Source organism: Hyaena hyaena, unplaced genomic scaffold (genome assembly GCF_003009895.1).
Source record: "Hyaena hyaena isolate Hyena2069 unplaced genomic scaffold, ASM300989v1 scaffold_155, whole genome shotgun sequence".
Taxonomy (NCBI): Eukaryota; Metazoa; Chordata; class Mammalia; order Carnivora; family Hyaenidae; genus Hyaena; species Hyaena hyaena.
This window is the reverse complement of record NW_024080787.1, coordinates 2,275,031-2,295,737: the sequence shown is the minus strand read 5'-3', so window position 1 is coordinate 2,295,737 and position 20,707 is coordinate 2,275,031. Positions and strand designations below refer to the sequence as shown.

At 50.4% G+C, this 20,707-nt stretch overlaps 1 protein-coding gene across 2 annotated transcripts in view; it reads right to left on the bottom strand.

Moving 5' to 3' along the window:
* Positions 1 to 11,716: 11,716 nt before the first annotated feature.
* SRL (sarcalumenin) overlaps positions 11,717 to 20,707 on the bottom strand; it is a 36,652-nt gene continuing 27,661 nt past the window's right edge. For both annotated transcript variants that reach the window (XM_039239235.1, XM_039239236.1), the window contains 5 exons: positions 20,042 to 20,143; positions 19,165 to 19,260; positions 15,190 to 15,306; positions 14,234 to 14,467; positions 11,717 to 13,015 (listed from right to left, as the gene is read on the bottom strand). In XM_039239235.1, coding sequence (XP_039095166.1) covers positions 12,204 to 13,015; positions 14,234 to 14,467; positions 15,190 to 15,306; positions 19,165 to 19,260; positions 20,042 to 20,143 — 1,361 coding nt within the window. In that variant the 3' untranslated portion in view covers positions 11,717 to 12,203. The remainder of the gene's footprint in view (positions 13,016 to 14,233; positions 14,468 to 15,189; positions 15,307 to 19,164; positions 19,261 to 20,041; positions 20,144 to 20,707) is intronic.

The following is a 20,707-nucleotide window of genomic DNA, read 5'->3' as shown; positions in this document are numbered from 1 at the left end:
GCTTATTCCCCCAGGAAAGACGTGTTCAGTTTCTCTCCATGCTCCCACAACACCTCTGTAGATCACCCTGACGCGCACTGATTTACAGAGACTGAGAGGCCACCAGGAATAGGGACTGGTTTTGCCTTCTCATTGCCCACCTTGTCCTTACTTCGCACAGCAGGAGTAGGGGGTCAAAAACATTTTTACTGAAAAAACAAACCCTTTTCCTTTTTTTTTTTTTTTAAGGTTAAGATTTTAAGTAATCTCTACACCCATCGTGGGGCTCGAACTCACAACTGCAAGACCAAGAGTCGCTTGCTCTATGGACTAAGATAGCCAAGTGTACCAAACCCTTTTCCTTTATAGCCACACGGTGAGCTTCAAGATTGTCTGATGCCCACCCAGGTCAAGGCACTGCTTTCTAGGCTGCTGCCTCTGTACTACTTTTCCATGACCATGTACCTGGATGGGTCCTTACTAACATGGACTTTCAGACACTGGGACAGTGACAGGCATCTGCACACACAGGAACCCAAGCTGCTAACTGTAAAGAGAGACTCCTGTATCTCTGCCAGAGACGAGATTGGATTCCCAAGGGCTTTAAACCGAGCTGTAGGCGGCCACAGAGCAGGTGAGTCATCCCAGCCCACACCCGTTCTCCACTGAAGGGCCCCAGCGTCTGTGTGTCTTGGGTCATATGGGAAATGGGTACTCTGGGCCAACTCAGGTCCCAGGGAAGGGGGTGTTGCTGTTATGGCCAAGGACTCCCCCATCCGTGGTGGTGAAACAGGAGTGATGGCCTTTATCTATGACAGCAAACATAAAGGGGCTCAGGGAGCACAGGGGGTGGCCTCGGAGAGGCTGCAGCTGCGGTGACCATCAGGGGGCGCAGCTCACCACTCCTGGGGCCCCATCTGGACAGACAGATGTGCAGGCCCTTCCACCCAGGCAGCCTGTCTCCCCCGCCTGTCCTCACCCGTGTCTCTTAGTTTCCCTAAATTCAAAGGTCCTCAATAGAAACACAAGGTTACGTGTCCTCCACCACCCACCCCCCCAGACTCAACCAGGACGTTTATCCTGCAGTGAATTTTGTTTTAGGCAAAGTCAGAATGTAAAGTTGAGGGATAAATCTTCATCTTACACACTCTTTTCACCACCACAAGCTCCCCTAATCCCCTAATGTGTGAGTTCTCCGTTAGGAGTTGGGGAGATGTGAACACCGCTGTGGTACAGTCCCTGCCCTCAACACCAGAAGCAAACTGCATATGCGAATTACTGTACACACAGGAAATAATGTGCTAAATCCTTTGGAGGAGGCTCACAAGGCGAGTCTGGGAACCTGGAGGTGAACGAGTTGAGTGGGACATCATTAGGGAGGTGGCACAGAAGTTGGTCTTTAGAGAATGGGCTGGATGTTGCCATTCAGAAACAAGTCAAATGGCCTTCCATATGGAGGAGGTGGTGTGAGCAAAGGGCTGTGGGTAGAATCAATCTTGAGGCAGATCCGTGTGGAAACCCAGCAGTGCAGGATGAAACAGCACATCTGACATGCCCACGCCCCAGGGGTGCAGGCCAAGGCACAGGGAAAATGCTCCGAACAGCAAAGGTGAACAAGAATGTAAATACTGAAGCAGCAGGACTTATTCTGGGCAAGAAGTGGGCCAGGGTGGCCTTGGAATTCAACTAGAGGTCAAAGGCCAGCTCTACCCTGAACAGCTGTGTGATCTTGAACAAGTTACCCAACAAGAAGTCTTGGTTTTCCCATCTGCAAGGCCCCTCCCTGACGCTTCCTAGCTAGTGTATCACTAAGAAATGAAATGAGATGATGGAGAGGACACATGAGGCACGGTGGCAGGCAAGGCAAGTGATCAGTCTACGTTAGGTTCTTCTTCCAGGCTTGAGGAGCCTGGACAGGCTGTGTGGGGCCCTCAAGGAAGGAAGAAGTAACTAAAAGGGGATTCTAAAGAGAAGGGATGGTGAGAGAAATGGGACCACAGAGAAAGGAAACAAAGCCTCTCCATCCTAGGGATGCTGCTGACACTCCCCACCACACTGGTAGGTGGTTTATCCCCGAAGAAGGCCATGTTCCAGGAGTGACACCAGCGATGTAACTAGCAGAACTGAGCTTGTAGGTGGAGCGATGGGTAGGAGCCGAGCAGAGACATGAGGCAGCACCCTGGACCCCTGCCCAGATTGTGGGGGCATCAGAAATCAGGACTGGATCAACAAGGCATCGAGAGAGAAAGCTGTTTAATTCCAAAAGCTTCCACTAGGAAAGCCCAGAAGTCCAAGGGGTTTTTTTTGCACATCTAGACACCTGCTCTTTTAACCTGAATACCTGGCTCATTACAAGCCAGCAACACAGACACCAACAGGCACAGGACTCACCTCTGCAGAGCACCTCCAGTCTCGTGGAGGACAGGCACACGAAGGGTCTGCAGGGAGATTAACCATCTAATCCTACGTGTGTTTGCTCCTCGTTCATTCATTCATTCATCTATCCACTGCACAAACATCCACAAAGAAACTACTATACGCAAGATAAGATCCCGGAGAGACAAGTGTCCGCTTAGCTGTTCACATCTCCATTCCTCAAGTTGTTTCACTAGTCAGTTTCCTTATCTGTCAAACGGAGAAAACTAGGTTTATGGGAAAATGCAATGAGATAATGGACACACCCAATGCTGGGTAAGTGCTTAAGAAGTATAAACTATTAATAAACAAGTAGAAGTAAGGTTGCATGTTATATTGGATATCTTTCTTTTGTTTCTCTAGGTACTTTCTGCAGCCTTTTCCACCTATACCCTGCTCTGGAATTTACCTGTTTAGACTAGTCAAGACTCCTTGCCCTCTGGCTTCCCATCAGGTTTAGTCCATGGAGAGCCTTGACAAATCAGAGGGGTTTTATCCCCCCCTCCAACTGCCTTCCTGAACCCCCTGACCTGAGGTCCTAGCTCTAGCAAAATGACCCTCCACACAGCCTCTCTGCCTCTAAGTGTAGAGGTGAAAAGATCCCACTGTTACGAGCCCCAGAACATTTCACTATCCTTTCCCTACACCCTGCTTCATATTACCCATTTGTAATTACACCAGAACATTTCCCTAGGTTCTTTCCCTACACCCTGCCTCATATTACCCATTTGTAATGAGCCATCGGTTTCGTGCTAGCCCCTATTATACATGGGGTAGGAGAGTGAGAATAGGCCCAGGAATCGGGAGACCTGAGTCCCACCTCTGCCACCACCTGGTTGTGACCCTCAACACTCTTTCTTTTACTGTCAGCTTCCTCATCTGCAAAAAGAACGAGTGGGACCACAAAGCTCTTTTGTACTACAATTCCCCACCACTACTGGGTGTTCTGTGAAGTTAAACCCAGAAAAGAGATGCATATAAGGGAATAAGGCTTCCTAATGCAGAGGGCAGGTGGGCCAACTCATTCTTACCCAGGGAGGGCACCTAACTCCTTTCCAAGGACTTCCTTTTCCTCCCAGATTCCCTGGGGACCAAATGATCTCCACTCCAAAGCAACAGCCAAAAAAACCCAGAATATTACAAGTAAATTCTTTCCTTTCAGTAACCAACCAGCCAACCTTGATTTAGCCACACAGGCCCCTTCCCAGCTTCAGTTATGCCCAGGGGGCCAAGCAGAGAAGCTGATGCACACTCCCACCCATGCCTTCTCCACAGGGCTGCAAAGGGAAATGATGCCCTCTTACAGCTGGTGGGTATCTAGGGCAGAGGGAGCCACTCAAATCAGCATCCTGTCAGAAAACCTGCAACTGAGGTCTCTGTCACTGGACACGTTTCAAATAGAGGCTGAGGACCATTTGAGGGGATATTACGGAATCTCTGGAGTCCTTTATATCTCCTAAATTAGCGACTCAGGAAGCCCCAGGAGCCATGAAAAAGACATTCTACTGGGAATAGTACCTTCCCTAGCGCTTCCCATCCTCATCTGGAGTTGCACCTGCCCCAGGGCTTTCCCATCTCCCCTCACCCAGAGGTAGGGCACATGCCAGCATAAGGCTCGGTTTCTAAGCCAAAAGGACAGGAGAGGGCAGTTTGGATACCAACTTCTGAGTTTCTGGTGGGGTAAGGGAGGTGGAATAATCTCTTAAAATCTCAGTTCCTGGGCTGGCCTCAGGTGAAAACCACAATCTAATCACCACCAACACCAATTTCTTCGACATTCTTCAAGTCCCCGAAACGCCTCCGGAAACCGGTGGCCGGAGGCCTCTCTCCACAGCCCTGAGCGAGTTCAAACCCTTTCCCGGTTCCAAATCAAACTTCTGAGAGCCTCAGGGCTTCCAGCGGCCGGACCGTGCAAGGGACGGCTGAGGCCCACGGCAGACACAGGCGGCCAAGCCCGGGGACCGGGCGGGGAGAGGACGGACTCCAGCACGCGGCCACCGCCCCAGCAGCCCCTCGCAGCCAGCGGCCGCAGGAAGCACTGCCGTGCGCCTGCGCGGGCCTCGACGCGTGCTCGGGAGCGCGCGGCCCTGGAAGGGGCGGGGTCGGGACCGCGGTCGCGAGCGGAGGCGCATGCGCTGGGCGGGCTCCCGCAGGCGGTGTCCGGCTGGGACTCGGCTCTGCAGCTCCCCCGGCGGTGGGTACGCGCGGTCGCGGTGACGAGCCTCGCTCTTGGGTAGCATTTTGCGCCGAGAAGCCGGCTTGTGAGACCACGCTAAGCTTGGCCAGACGCTCGGTTCACCCACCCCTTCGCCCCTGACCCAGACCGCCCTGCTAGGGGCTTCGGTTTCCTCTCGAAGGCGACGGGGTGCAGCGGGGAAAGCGGACTCGTGGGCGGTGAGGCTGCGCGGGCCGGGGAGATGCGCCCTCTCCGGGATTCCGTACGCCCGGCCGGATGAGCTGCACGAGCCGGGGGCGCGGAGCAGCAGCTGGGTTCAGGGCCCAACAGGGGGTCCTAAGTACGGCCAGCCCGCCTCCTTACCGGGCTCCAGGACTGTGTTTCAGCTCCTAGCGGTGGTGCAGGCGTCCCCCAGCCAGCAACCCGTGGGCCACGGGTCCGAGGGGCACGGCCCGAGGGACGCTGTCTGGGTTGCCAAAATCGGCTTCTTGGTGCCAGGCTCTCCCCCCTCGGTGAGCCCCAGTGCTGTTGGGGCCTCACCCTCCGTGCTTCTTCATGGCCCTCTCTGTCCAGAAACTTGCAGTGGCCTCAAGCCCAGATTCCTTGAACTTCCATCTTTAAGGTTTCCCTCACCCACCTCATCTCACCTTGACTCCTCACTGACCACACTCAGATGTCTCCCTTTCAGAGTCTGGGCCCTTGATCTTACCCCCCAGGATCTGACCCCCTGGTCTCTGCCCTTCCAAACCTGACCAGCCTTCAGAGTGGAGCTAGAATTCCACTCTCTTCCTAAGCTCAGAACCCCCAGTGTCTCAGTATTCCCAGGAGAGAACTGATGTTATGTAAACGGATTCTCCTCCATAAAGGTAATCTGTTAAATGTTTAAATAGAGTCTGCAGCTCATGGGTTTAACTTTTCAAATAATTACATTTACAAGTGAGAAAAAAAATCGTTTCCCTGACCATGTGACCTGGGTTATTAACGATAGGGACATGCGGCCACTTTATCCCCCAGGATTTACCCTGTCACTCTAGTTCCATGTCTTGGGTCCCCAACTGGATCATTCACTCCTCCAGTGCAGAGATTATGCCTGAACAGATATGTGTAAATTCTAAATCTTTTGAAGTTTTGGTGGGACAAAATTCAGAAGTCTGGAGAAAATGGAAATTAACCAACAAATGTGTTTGCATTCTTCACAGATACAAAATCAGTCTTTTCAGTGTGTCAGAAAAATGTACTGTCACAATTGGTCTAGGCTCCAGATGAACACAAATCAATGTGATTGAATGTAGTAGAAGAGATAGTGGGATGGGTAGAAAATTGGCCCTTTGGTTGTTTGTTTGTTTAAGTATTTTGTTGTTCAGGAAATAATCCTTAATAATTTTTTTTTTTAAGATTTAATTTTTTTAAGAAATCTCTACACCCAGCATGGGGCTCGAACTTGCAACCTTGAGATCAAGAGTCACATGCTCTCCGGACTGACCCAACCAGACTTCCTCTCCCCACCCCCCACCACCACCTTAAAAAATTGTCTAAAGCAAATGACGTTTAAATGCTTGAAATTTTATTATAAACAAGTGTCAAGGTGCTAACCAGCCATTTAAAAAAATCCAGCAATTCTAAATTTTTGCCAGTTTCTGAAGAGGAGGGAAAGGCCTTGGGATCAGCAAGACCAGTGTCACCAGGTGTGAGACTGGGCAAGTAGCCTAGCATGCCCTCGGTGGAGTCAGCTGTTAGAAGGAATTCTGCCCCTCCTACTTGGGGCAACTCAACCTCTCTGACCATCAGTCTCCTCATTAGTAAAATATGAATAATAATCATGATATTTACAGAACGCTTTCTGTGGGCTGAGTACTGTTTGAAGCATGTTGCAGGTTTTAATTTAGTCCTGGCAACAGCCCCACAGAGAGAGGGGCTATTAGTGTCTCCATTTTATGGGTGAGGATACTAAAGCACAAAATTGTGTCATTTGCCTAGCTAGGGTTGCCCAGTTAGTTAACTGGTCGGGCCCAGGATGAAGCCTCAGCAATCGGACTCCAGAGTCTGTACTCTTTTCCGTGCGAGATGGCTCCCTCCCGGTGGGGCTATGTGAGGATTCCATGAAATAATACACTTAAAGCACCTGGCATGTGGCTGGGCGTGTGGCTGTTAGAATTATCACATTATGTCAAGGGTAAGTGTGGGAATGTCTATAGGTCTATAGCCTAGTTCCTGGCAAGAGGAATACTCTAGAAGTTGATTCTCTTCCCCATGGAAATTTTGAGAAAACAGAACATGTTCCACAGTGCAAGCAGACATGGAAAATGCTCATCTGTACATGTTATTTTTTTATCCTTTGAATAAGAGGTCAGTATAGGGAACACCCCAGAACCTGTGGAATATACCTTTGCTACAGGCAAATATATGCCTCTACTCCTTTTTCTGTTTTTTTTATGCCTCCTTTTTACTGCCTCTGTGGTCTTCTAAGGAAAAATTAAGGTTTCCCTGGATTGGGAAAAGCTTGAGCCTAATGTCACAGACAGGGGAATTGGCATGATTTGTTGCTAGTGCTTGTGAGTTTTTGAGGCTCAGACTTCCCCTCGGTTCACTGGGATGGGACACAACCGCAAAGCCAGGGCCTGGTAGGTGTCCTCCCATGGCTGGGTCTTCCTGGGTCTCCACCCTGGGTCAGGTGTCCAGCTCACCCCATGCACACAGCTGCCACACATATGCTCCCACAATCTGTAATCCACATATTACGCATACAATCACTTCTTCACAGCCACACCCACCTGCTCACCCCAGACATTCCTTCTTCCCCTGGACCCTCTACACACAACATTCAGTGCACAGACACCTTCTTTACTCCCCCCAAACCTGCTTACTCTGTCATTCATTCTGATGGCACACAGGTGATGAGTCCTATGTGCTGGGCACTGTGCTACGTACTCAGAGATCATTTGGTCACAAACACTCACATACACGTTGGTTTCTACACACACAGAGATTTTACAAGCAGGTGTCTGCACGCCCTGTCACATGCAACCACAAGTAACCCCCACGTATTCAGATACGTACCCTACCTATGAAGACACTCTCTCCATTCATGCCCCTTATATCACCTGCCTATATTCGGAATGGTCTTGGGTTTTGCTTTCCTCCATGGCATTTTGCTTTCTTAATGGCAGATGAGGTAAAGATGGTAGAGCACGAGGCTTGTGAAACAGCACAATTTTGGACAAGCTGGCAGGTTCTGGTGTCTTATGTTTATCTTCAAAACAGACATCACCTCCCTCCCTTTTCCTGGGAAAACACTGGTTGCTGTCCTTGGGGGGAGAGCTGACCTAGGGGAGGGCAGTGGTGGCCTTCGTTAGGCCAGGCTCATCAGTTGCTAACTGTGGACTCTGGACCCTCTAATCAGGAGGAGAGCAAGGGAGAGGGAGGCACTGAGCCACACTGCCTGCCTCATCCCTCCCTGAGGTCAGCACCTCCCGATTTAGGAAAATCCAGGGAGCTGGCCTCGCCTCTGAATTCTGCATCCTCTCTGAGGACACCCCATCACAATAGCACGTTGTCACTCTCACACCCCTCTTCTACTTCCAACCCCCCCAGTGACTCCCCAGGGTCCAGCCTCTTCCTTTTCAAACACTCTCATGCAGGGGTGTGAAGTCCTCAGGAAGACCCCAGAAATAAAATTTTAAAGTAAAGGAGCTCTGATCTGAAGATCACAGGCTCAGGCAGCCAAGGACAAGGTAGGGTTTCTTTAAAAATAGGTACAGTATGGAAGGAAGGGAGTGGGGATGCCTGGGTGGCTTAGTGGATTGAGCATCCGACTCTTGACTTCAACTCAGGTCATGATCCTAGAGTCGTGGTATCAAGCCCCGCATCAGGCTCTGTGCTGAGCTCAGAGCCTGTTTGGAATTCTCTCTCCCTCTCCCCCTGCCCCTCCCCTGCTTGTGCTCTCTGTCATTAAATAAATAAACAAGCAGGTAAGGAGGAGCCCTAGGGTCATGCCATGGGGAGCACCACTTTCTGCAGAAGCCAAGGGGAGACACCATCTGTATGTTCAGGGCAGACCCTCCAGGTACCAAGTGGGCAGCCGTGTGGTTGGGGGCATGGATATAGTGGTGTGTCTGCCTGGATGTCCTCTGTGAGAGATTTGGGGATGGAAGCTTCAATAGTTCCCATGAATAGGCTATTGCCATGGATGCCAGGGAGAATGACAGCTAGGGGCTGAGGAGAGTGTATTTCTTCATTTTATTTTTTTTTAATTAAAAAAAAAATTTTAATGTTTTATTTCTGAGAGAGAGAGCAGGGGAGGGTTAGAGAGAGAGGGAGATACAGAATCTGAAACAGGCTCCAGGGTCTGAGCTAGCTGTCAGCACAGAGCCCGATGCGGGGCTCGAACCCACAAACCGTGAGATCATGACCTGAGCCGAAGTCTGACGCTTAACCGACTGAGCCACCTAGGCGCCCCCCCCTTTTTTTTTTTAATGTTTTATTTTTCATTTTCAATCCTACAATAGGAAGCCTTGGTTTCAAGGTCATCTTACACTATGGGGCTGGAAGCGGGAGGGATCTAGGGAAGAAGCCTTGGGGACGTCTAAAACAAGAGTGGGCAATTCATGGATTGTCAATTTATCCGTAAGAAACTTAAAATGAGGGCACCTAGGTGGCTTAGTCAGTTTAATGTCCGACTTCAGCTCAGGTCATGATCTCACAGTTCATGGGTTCAAGCCCTGCTGTCAACACATAGCTCGCTTCGGATCCTCTGTCCTCCCCTCCCCCACCCTCTGTCCCATCCATGCTTAATCTCTCCCTTTCTCTCTCAAAAATAAACATAAAAAAAAAAAAGAAAGTTACAAATTAGTTTACGAGGTTGGGAAGAGATGGGAGGGATGAACAGGTGGAGCACAGAGGATCTTCAGGACAGTGAAAATACTCTGTATTTCATTTCATTCTAGAACAATGGACACGTGTCATGATCGATTTGTCCAAACACGGACAACGCATGCCACCAGGAGCAAAGCCAAATGTCCCACTCCAGGGGCGTGTTGCTGGTGGCGGAAGCTGTGCGTGGGTGGAGGCCCCAGGGGTGTGTGGGATACCGCTACCTTCCTCTCAGTTGTGCTGTGAACCTGAAACTGCCCGAAAAACAATGAAGTCTTAATACGAATCGGTCCACTACTAGATGAAGGAGAGAGAAAGAGAACGGGCTGGCCGGAGGCGATCAGAAAGCACGCGGTGTCACAGAGAGACTGGAACTTTATTGAGACTTCCTCCCTGATGAAATCAGAATGGAAAGAACCCTGGAAAGGTTCCACTTTGGAGAGAAACAGCAACTGTTCAGGCACAAATACTTAACAGATATTTCTCTTAAAGGAATCTCTGGATCCGAAATTGACCCTCAGTTCCCAACCCTTTCCCCCCTACCCCAAAAGACAGTCAGACTCCTGCTTGAAATCCACATCCACAGAGCGAGGCCCAAACAGCACTGAAAGCCCAGGGGGACCGACTGACCAGCCTGCAGGCGGTGTGGAGAAAAGGGAGGTCAACGGCTGAGCAGGAGGAGGGGGTAAGAAAAAGATAATGGATGGGATGAAAAAAGAGAGAGAAGATCACACTGATCATGTCCCCCCACCCCCCCCGGAGAATATAGATGCCATATGAATGTATTAGCCTCCTTCCACCTGCTTCCCCAAAGCAGTGGTGACATTAGCCGCCTTGACAATGCCCATACACTTCTGCGCTTTTCGTGTCCCCAACTGCACTGAGAAAGACAGATATGCCAGGTTAGGAGCATTAAGGAGAAAGAGGAGAAGGCAGGCTCTTGAGACGGTACGCGATGCAGAGACTAGGGGAGAGCTGGTTTGTAACGAGAAGAAAAGCAGCTTGTCAGGCCCTGCTCACCAGGCCCCTTGGATGCCCCAACAGGCACTGTTTCTGTGCTAGGCTCTGTCCTTGGAAACAATGTCCTGGAGGCTTTGGGGCCTCTGTTGTCCTGTGCAAGGTTCCGGTCCTGCACAAAGCCAGAGAAGCAGGTCCGCTGCAGCATGCATCAGAGTGCTAACAATCCCAAGAAGCAGGAATTCTGAATTCTCCACGTGGACCTGATCTGATCACCAACGTGCTTCCACTGCCTCGCCCGCAGAGTGCCTCCTCCTGCCTTCATCTTCACTCACTTCCCTTCTGATCCAAGGGGACTTCCTGGTCAAGTGGGCCCTGACCCAGGCCTCCTGGGGAAGTCCCACCCCCCAGACAGCTCGCTCGCAGGAGAGGCCTGGGCGGGGTCTCTTGGATCTGCACAAACTGTCCGGCCGCCTACTTTTCTTCAAAAGACTCCTTCCCTCCACCCCGTTGCTCCCGAGGAGGCACACCAGCCAGGCAGGACCCTGACAACACTTTCTTTCTCCACGAGCTCTGGCGTCTGCTATCTCCTGAATCTCTCTTGCACAATGTGGTACACACATATTCACACTCATCAGTACTTGAAGGCCCCTGCTTCCCTGTGGTGGGTATCAGTATTAAGTTCAGGTAGAAAACCAAACAGTCAAGCCTTGGTTGACGCAGACACGGAGTGGCTGGTGCTGGTTCTGACTCGTGGGAAATCACTCGGAGTTTTGAGTGTTGTGCATCAGGGAATGAAGAAGAGCGGGGAGGAAAAGCCATGGCACTAAAACCAGGAGGGAACGACTCTTCCGCAGAGGGTCTCTGCAGAGAAGTTGTGGAAACCTCCTCCTACATTTAGGGGGGAGGGGAGATGGGCTGCCCAGAGAAGACCCTGATGAGAAGGAGCAAGGTCTCCATTGTCTCCTCTGAAACCCAACGCCTTTGGGGTCTGAGTTTTCCAAGACATGCAATAGACAAAGACACACTGCAAACCAATTAACCCTCTGAGCCCTTCCAGTATTTTCACTGAAGTCACTTCCAAGAAGTAAATGACCTGAATCCACGGAACACTCGGCCTCCTCTTGGGGCCGATAAAGGGACCGAGCTTCCCAGCTGGCCTAGAAGACTACATGGGAGAAATGGCATGGGGGAGGCAGAACCTTCTCCTCGCCTGGCGACTCCTGTTCTCTCTCAGCGTTCTGGTATCCTAAACCATCCCCCCATCCCTCGAGGAAACAGGAAAGAGGGCCTGGTGGGGAGGCCCAACACCCAGGTGGATTCAGGCCAAAGAGACCATCCCCTGTTGAAGTCAGCCCAAGCTGAGGAGGCCGATGAGGGCTGGAGGACCAGTGGGAGACTGTGTGGAAGGAAGCTACAAGGGACCTGAGCCCTAGAGAAATCGAGTCTTCTCTATTTTCCCAGCTTACAGGGAAAAAGGAATCTCAGCGGCGTTTAGCTTGACGCTCATCACCTCAGTACACACTAGAATTTAGCTGCTCTCTGTCCCTCTGTGATAGGACCCAAGAAAAGCAGGCGGGGCCTCACTCAGGCCCCTCACTAAAGCAACAAGACACTATAATTCACAGTTTCCTCTCCTCCTTCGACCCATACCCTCCCCCACCACTGGCCTCAACAAACTCCCAAATGTCCAACACGTAGTGATTCTCGCCCGTGTGGCTCAAAGGGTTAATTAATCAGGACTTCTCAGACTGTTAGGACACAAGCTCATCCACCAACAGGAAGCCAAGAACGGCTGCACAGAGACCTAGTGTTTCTTGTAGCGATTCTTTGGGGTTTCGCCACACCCTGTTTTGTCACAGTTGAGAGCACCGGGATTCTTCCCCAGCCCTAGGCTTCCCAGGAGGCTGGGCAGCTCCTGCGTGATGGCCCGCTCAATCTTCTCCAGAAAACAGCCCCCCATGTAGGAGCACTGCTGAGACAACAGCTTGAAACTGGAGATGGGGTTGATGCCAAAGAAGTCCTTATAGGCCTCGCGGTTGGGAAGGTCAAACTTGCTGACGTTGGTCTTTGCCAGGATGGTCTTGAAGATGTAGAATTTGTCAGGGTCTTCCACAATGTCCTTAAAGACCAGTTCTCCATCACTGAAGAAGGTCATTTTCTCCTTGTAAGTCTGCAGATAGCGGTCCACCAGGAGCGCGTGAATGCGGACCCGGATGGCATGCTGGCGGATGAAGGCAATCTTGTTCTCCAACCTGTTCTCAATCACCTGGTTCAGGTCTTCCAGGAGGGAGATCTCTTCCTTGAGGAACAGGTCCCGGTGGGTGTCGGGCTTGTAGTCTTGTGGCCAGAAGGAGCTGACGTAAACCCGCGGGGGCTCTGTGACATTGATGAGCGGGGCCAAGCTCCAGAAGAGGGCCCCGTAGACCCGCATAAGCATCTGTGTGGCCAGGTTGTCGGCCTTGTTCAGGATGATCCTTATCTGGGATTCACGCCCCTTCAGCTGGCGGAAGAGCATCTCCAGCTCCAGACCCACATCCAGCTTGGTTGGGTCAAAGACAACAAAGATGAGGTCTGCCCTGTCGATGAACCACTGGCACACGTCTTTGAAGGGGTAACCTTGGGAGGGGGGAGCAAGAAGTCAAGCAGAGCAGGCTCACCCTAAGCCCTTCGTGCCTCCTTCCAGAACCAAACCATTGCCTGGGTTGAAGGAAGTAACAGCACTAGGCACATTCTGAGTTTCTGAAGACTGAAAAAATTAATTACATTATCTCCTGGGCCTTGTCAACCCTCAACCAAGAATAGCCTACGACCAGGACTGGAATTTGAGCTCTGCCACTGGCCAGCCCAGAGTATCAAATGCATCTAAGCTTTAGTGTTTTCTCTACAAAATGACAAGAAGAACAAGAATACTAAGTTGATATACAGATTATTATGTTATAAATAAAGCAAAGCGCCTAACTAAAACTGCCTGTGTCATAGCAGGTGCTCGACATATTTGAATTCCTTCAACTTCTTATTTCCAAAATGAGGAGACCAGGAATACCTGTTTTTTAATTTTTCTACAATAATGCAATAATGCATAAAATTATCTGATGCATAACAGAAGAATAAAAGTTAACTTACTATTATAATGATTAGTGATAATATTATTACTAGTAATAAAACAGTAATAAAACCAAAATGAGAGTTATAACTGTAAACTGAGAACCACCATCTGGTCATACAGTCCTACAAATGCCCTGCTGTGACTCATCTCATATGACTCAGCCCTGTGTCATGGCAATACCCGGTAGCCTATGTCATAACCCAGTGGCTGCTGGGCCCAAAGTGGCACTCCCCTCCCACTGGAAGGCAGGTAGAACTTTGGAACGTCTCAACAGGCTTATATTGAAGCAGGCCTGGTAAAGCACACACTGGACTAGGAAGAATTTAAGGTCAGGTTCAAACCAGACCCAAGTTAACCAGAGGTCAAGTACCCCTGGACTGGGATCCAATTAGTGCAGGCCCATGACCCCTCGGGAAAGTCTGAGCTCCCCAAGACGGTGCAGCCCCAGCATGGGCCTCAGGGAGCTACTTACAGAGATGACCAGCTCTCCCTTTGGGAAAATATGGGTTGCCTCCAAACCAGATCAGCCCTTGGGGAGGTAAAAGAACATGGTACTCCACACCTGAGTGGCACAATAGTGACAACCAGAAGAGACTGGCAGCAAAGACCATACCCCTTGGTATTGGACAATGCTGGCCACACTTCCTCTCCCCTGTCTGCCTACCACCCGCTGTCCAACAGCTTTCTAAGACGAAGCTCATGCTGTTTAGACACGAGAGCTTAATTACCTCTTTCTTGCTGCTTGCGGTTCTCAATGATGCCTGGTGTATCCACAAAAGTGACTCGCTCCAGAAGTTTGTGGGGAACCTCGATGCCAATCAGCTTCTCCAGGAAATTCTGGCCAAATTTCTCGAGGGGTGAGAAGGACCGGGCGCTATCGGCAGCCATGACGATACCCTCGATGGTTTTCAGCTTGGGCCCGTGCATGAGGACTGTGAACTCAGAGGTGGTGGGCTCAGCACCTGTGAGCATGGGCATGAGGTTAGTAGGAAGGCAGTCCTCTCTGAGAAAAAGAGCCTACTACAAAGTAAGTGGGTAAGCAAGGGGTTCCAGGGAGGCTTTGCCAAGAGAATCGGATCTATGTTTGCTGAGCAGTGTCTTTTTTCTTTTTTCAGTTGTGGTAAAATATACATAACAAAATTTACCATTTGAACCATTTTTAGGTGTACAAGGTCAGAGGCACTAATTGCATGCATAGTGCTGTGCAGCCGTTATCACCATCCATCTCCCAACTGAAAGGGTCCCCATTCACTGCCCCTTCCCAGTCCCTGGTAACCTCTACTCTCCGGTCTCTATGAATTGAGAATTCAAGGCATCTCATAAGTGGAATCATAGGATATTTGACCTTTTGTGTCTGGCTCATTTCACTTAATATATAGTGAATTCAAGATTCATGCATGTTGTAGCATGTTTCAGAAACTCATTCCTTCTTAAGACTGAATAATACTCCCTACGCTGCTGTATGGATAGGCCCTTTGGTGTACGCATTCACGCACTGACAGATGTTTGGGTTGTTTCCACCTCTTGGGCACTGTGAAAAACGCTGTGAATATGGACTGTGGCTGCTGGGCTCCTGTATATAATTTTCATGATTATATTGAAGACACATACGAATGTTTCCTAGTGCTTTTACGCAGGACACTGAGATACCAACAAGCACACAAGAAAAATCTCTCGTTGTCACCTGTATAGAGCTGGTAGCGAGTATTTTCCAACCCAAGGAGGTAGTTTATCATGGTGGATTTGCCAACGCTCCACGGTCCCAGGAACAGCACCATTGGCTTGGAAGTAATCTCCCCATCTGTAGACGGCAGGAATTAGAAATGAAGTGACCAATGAAGCTTCTTCCCACGGGAGTGACACAGGGCGTCACACTGAATCACACAGTCCACCTAACTGAGTCACGGAACTCCACAGTGGACCAGACATGGGTGGCAATCCGCCGCACATCTCTCACTACATAAGTGCGGTCGCCCAGTTAAACCCAGGAGACATGATGTTGGCCTTACACAGATCCTTGGCACAAGGGCACCAGAAGCAGGAGCTAAGTGACATCAACAAACACTGACTCAGAGTTCACTCTCGGTGAGGCCTCTGGGTTTACATCTGGAGAATGGTTCCTAAGAAGGGGAGAAGGGAGCTACCCCATAGGGAGAGGATAAAACTCTGCTATCTGGGTTGGTAACAGAAAAAACAGAAAGACAGGAAAGAGGCTCACACAATCTTAGACAGCCTGGATGGCAGCCCCCTGACATCCTACCTCAGGCTCAGCCCAGCCCTGGGCTCCAGGCCAGTCTCAAATTAGCCTCCAGAGACCATGACATATTTGCCAGGTCCCAAGACCAAGCACTGAGTAGGCAATTCTTGGGTTCTTGGCAATGTTGGGAAGCACACCCTCCCTGGGCCATGCCAGCTGGGGTCCCTAAGAAGGGAAAGCAGAATCCTCCAGGGCTTCCAAAGCAGGGGGTGGGGGGGCTGACAGGTGGGGGCACTGGCTGCTGCCCTGCAGCTTCCCACTGTTGCGGCTCCTCTCTAAGCCACTGCACAGAGGGCCCGCCCTGCCTAGTTTATACCTCAAATTCTACAGACCCTTTGTCTCCCTGAGTCTGGTACATAGGCCCCAAATGGTAGGAACTCTTTTTTTTCTTTTTCTTTTTTTTTTTTCTGTTTTGATGTACAGTATTTAATTTCTTGCTTCAAAAATCAGAAGTATAGGGGCACCTGGGTGGCTCAGTCGGTTGGGATTCCAACTCTAGATTTTGGCTCAGGTCATGATCCCAGGATTACTGGATCAAGCCCAGCACTGGGCTATGCACTGAGCATGGAACCTGCTTGGGATTCTCTCTCCCCACCGCCTCTGTCCGCTGCTCATGTAGACACACTGTCTCTCTCTTAAAAAAAAAAAAAAAAAAGTTTTTTTAATTTAAAAAAATCAGAAGTATAAAAAGGTACACAGTGAAAAGTCTCCCACTCCTGTCCCCAATCTTCCTAGGCCATAGCACCCACTACATATTCTTTCAGGTATTTAAAAAAATCTTTTTAATAGTTATTCTTGAGAGAAGAGACAGAGCATGAGCAGTGGAGGGGCAGAGAGAGGGAGACACAGAATCTGAAGCAGGCTCCAGGCTCTGACCTGTCAGCACAGAACCCAACACAGGGCTTGAACCCATGAACCGTGAGCTCATAACCTGAGTTTAAGTTTGATGCTTAACTGATGCCCCACCTTTCTGGTATTTTAATGTATATGGGAGAAGCAATATTAGCAGATATCACATTCCCCCTTTAATTTTTTTACAAAGAGGAGTACAGTATGCCTCTCATTCAGCACCTCGCTTCTTACTGTGCCAGTTTTCCTTCTGTTAAGGTGAAACTAAGTCCCAGAAGACCAAGACAACGTCTCTAAGTGTCAGGCACATATATAATTGCCTGAAATTGATACCATGGCCCTGCCCCATTCCTCCCTGCCTGCAAATACACACAATGAGTTGCTCGCATCTCTGGACGGCAACCCTTGCCTTGAGGACAGGGAGGGATAGGCAGGCTAAGGGAGTGGTGGGAGTCCCCAGTTATAGCCACAGAGGTCCTATAAAAGTGTCTTTTACCCAGGCTCAGGAGACAAGGAGAACTGAACCTTCCAGCATCCAGCAGAGAGAGGAACCAGCCAGCTCTCTGGGGGCTGCTGTTCCGGCTGTCTGCAGCAGGGGGAGTTACTGGCCTGTGCAGGAGGCCACAGGTGAGCCTCGGAGGCTGCCCCAAGGCACGCGGTGCAGTCCCCTGCACTGGGAGAGGTGAGGAGAGAGAAGCCAAGCCCAGAAAGTGGGATCCGGACCCAGGAACGCCCTCCCTGCAGAGCACCCTGACCTCACTGGCCCGCAGCCTCCCGGGCCCAGCCGCTGGGTCTGGGGCTGCGGGCAAAGGCAAGTGCTGAGGATGGGAAAGCCCCGGGAGGGAGACCGCCACCTCACATAGCCTCTGTGAAGCTGGAGAGGATCATCTGCTCTTAGTCTTGCAAGAGGCAGTCGGGGAATCATGAAACGTCATTCTCTCCTAGAAGCAGAGAGTTCTAGCTCCTGGTTCCGGCCGTGTGATCCTGGATGCCCAGCATCTCCCTGGGCACCAGGTCCCATTATTCCTGAAGCAGGGATGATGCGCATCCTGAGGACCCAACCCACTTTATAGCCGTCAAGCACATCCATCACATAAATAATACGGAAATAGCCAATTTGCACAGAAAGAGGTGTGTAATGCCAACCACTCTTCAGTGGGATGCCACTGTGAAGGTTTTCAAAGATAAATGACTGGCAAAAAGGGCGTGGCTGTGGGGGATAAGAGCTCTCACACACTGTGGCCTCACACTGGTACCACCTACGGCAACTTGGGGACGACTCTGAAAATGCTTAACTCCAGTGTTCCACTTTTTAAAATGTATCCCACAAATATATTTGCATGGAATATGTAACGATTATAGAAGTGTCTGTAACATTTTTAAAAATGGAACATGGCGGGGTGCTTGGATGGTTCCGTCTATAAAGCATCTGGCTTGATTTCAGCTCAGGTCATGATTTCATGGTCGCGAGATCAAGCCCCGTTTCGGGCTCCGCACTAGACATGGAGTCTGCTTGGGATTCTCTCTCTCCCTCTTCCTTAATCTGTACCCCCTGCTAACACACTCTCTCTCTCTCTCAAAAAAGAAATTAAAAAGTTATAATTAAAAACAATAAAAATGGAACATGGCAAACACCCCATTGTCTATCACTAGAACAGTGACCCATCTAGTGTGGTGCGTTCAGAGGCTCAGAGCAAAGCGGGGCTGCACATACACAACCGTGTGATGTGATATCATTGTGTCAAACTAACAGAGGACATACTTGTATGTGCTCATGTGCACACAGCAAATGTCTGGTCTGGAAGTATCTGCAAGGAACTAGGACAGTGGCAGTCACTGGAAGTAAAGCAGAGAAACTAGAAATCAAGAAAGGGATTTGTATGTATGTATGTATGTATGTATGTATGTATTTTTGAGAGGGGGAGGAGCAGAGAGAGAAAGACAGAGGATCCCAAGCAGGCTCTGTGCTGAGAGCAGACAGCCTGATGCAGGGCTCTAACTCACAAAGTGTGAGATGATGATCTGAGCTGAAGCGGGACACTTAACTGACTAAGACACCCAGGAGCCCCAGGGATTTTTATTTTTCAATTTGTACTTGTTTTCCATTATTTGATTATTCTTCTTTTACAGAGACAAGTATACTTTGTTTTAATTATTCTGAAAATCAACATTTAAAAGAATCTCGACACAAGGAAAGCCAAACAAAGAAGCCATAAGAAGAAGGGAAGGATTGCAGGCCTTCCTGCAATTAGGGGACTTAGCACATGGTCCCTTCGCAGTCAGGGGGCTGTCGTGGGCCCCTCAGCAAGGGAGGGACGGAACGGGCATCGCTGCCCTTGGAAACCACATCTGCACTACTCAAGTGTGAACGTTTGCAGAATCAGCGATCTCCACAAAACCTGGTCCCGTTAGGAAAATCTTGCAGGGGAAAGATGATCGTGTGACCAGGGCATCAGAGACTTCAGAAGAGCTCAGCTCCCTGTCCTTGTGCCCACTGCTCACACAGCTCTGGAGGGCACAGGGAGTGTGGATGGGCATCAGACACAAAGGTACCTGTGATCTCGTGCTGCCGAAGCTCGTTGTATTTGTAAGACTGCTCCAGGGGCTTGATGGACGAATGGTAGATCTTTCGAAGCCGCTGCAGCACCACTGGGAGCAGAGAAAGGTGAAGGAGAGGGAGGAAGGAGAGGGTCCGGCTCACTACCCTCCCCCCAGGCAGGTCAGGAGCAGGCCCGCCCCCCCCCCACAACCCTCACAATGCCATCTGTTAGCATTGCTGGAGGGAGCTGGTCCACAGCCCAACCCTCAGAAATCTTTAACCGAAAGGCATTCCCTTTCCACCCTCAGAATCTCCTGGAATTTTTTAACCTAATCTTCTTCTCCCTCCAGGGCAAGACTGGGAGCCCACAGGATGTGAGGCACAGAAGGAGGAGCTTGGCTCCCGGGTCAGGCTTTCTAGACCCTCCCCTCCCTCTGCTCCCATCCAGCCATGTGCCCTGTGCAAACCGCAGCTGCTCTAAGCCCCAGCTAGCTCATCAATTAAGAGGAGGCAATTAGCCCCACTGAAAGCCTTAAGTTATTATGAGGATGAAATCCTGGAAATAAAAGGGCTTCAAAAACTGTAAAAATCAAAGCAGATGGGATGAACCGTTATTAACAAGCCTTCCCAGCCACAGCATGAAAACTGGCACGGGGCCCCAGATGGCAGCATTGGGATCTGTCCCCTACCCTTGCAGTGGCCCCTGTCTGTAGCTCGCCTTTCCTCCTCCCTGCCAATCCACAGTCCCCACCCCAGCCTTGGACACTGCTCTCAGAGCCTCTTCCATGAAGCCCCCCCACGTCCAGGGCTCTCAGGCCTGGGTAGCTGCTGCCCTCAGAGCCCAGCCCCTGAGGCTCTGCCTGGCGTCTTCCAGATCCTTCCTCTGGTTACCAGAGTAATCATCAATGGGCTTGTCCTCATTCAGCATCAGAGTTTTCTCGATGTGGGAGCGGTCCCTCATCGGGACTTCTTCACTCACATCCTCCGCCTCTTCTGGGGAGAGAAGTAGAGAGCAGGGCGGTTAGGGCAAAGCTAGGAGCCAGGCTCTAAGCCCCTGGAAGACAGGAAAGGGCACAAGGAAGTGCTGCAGGAAGGCTTGCCAAGTTCAACTGAACAGAGTTCTGGCTCTAGGAGGGACTTTGAAAACCCAAACTCAACTTCTGCTAAACTCCACGATCCATTTAATGTGTTCGACAAATACTGACTGAGCACTGACTGAGCTTCATGCTGTGGATGCAGTGGTGCCCAAAGCAAAGCTCCTGCCCTGGAGGGTTCCTATGGCCCAGTGGGGAGACAGGGACAAATCCTCTGGAAAGTTAATTAAGGTGCCTACAAAGTCTCAGCGGGGGCTTCCGAAAACCTCCGGGAGCCTGCTGTGAGGAGTAAATTGGGTGAAGATGAGGACCCAAGACAGGAGTGGTTTATAAGAGTCTGCATTTCACGGTAAGAGCACTGGAAGTCAGGGCTGGGCTCTAGGCAAACAATTGCCCTGATGAATGAGCATCTTATCAGCATCACACAGGCTTTGGTGGGGTTTGGGCAGGAGGAGCTGTGGCT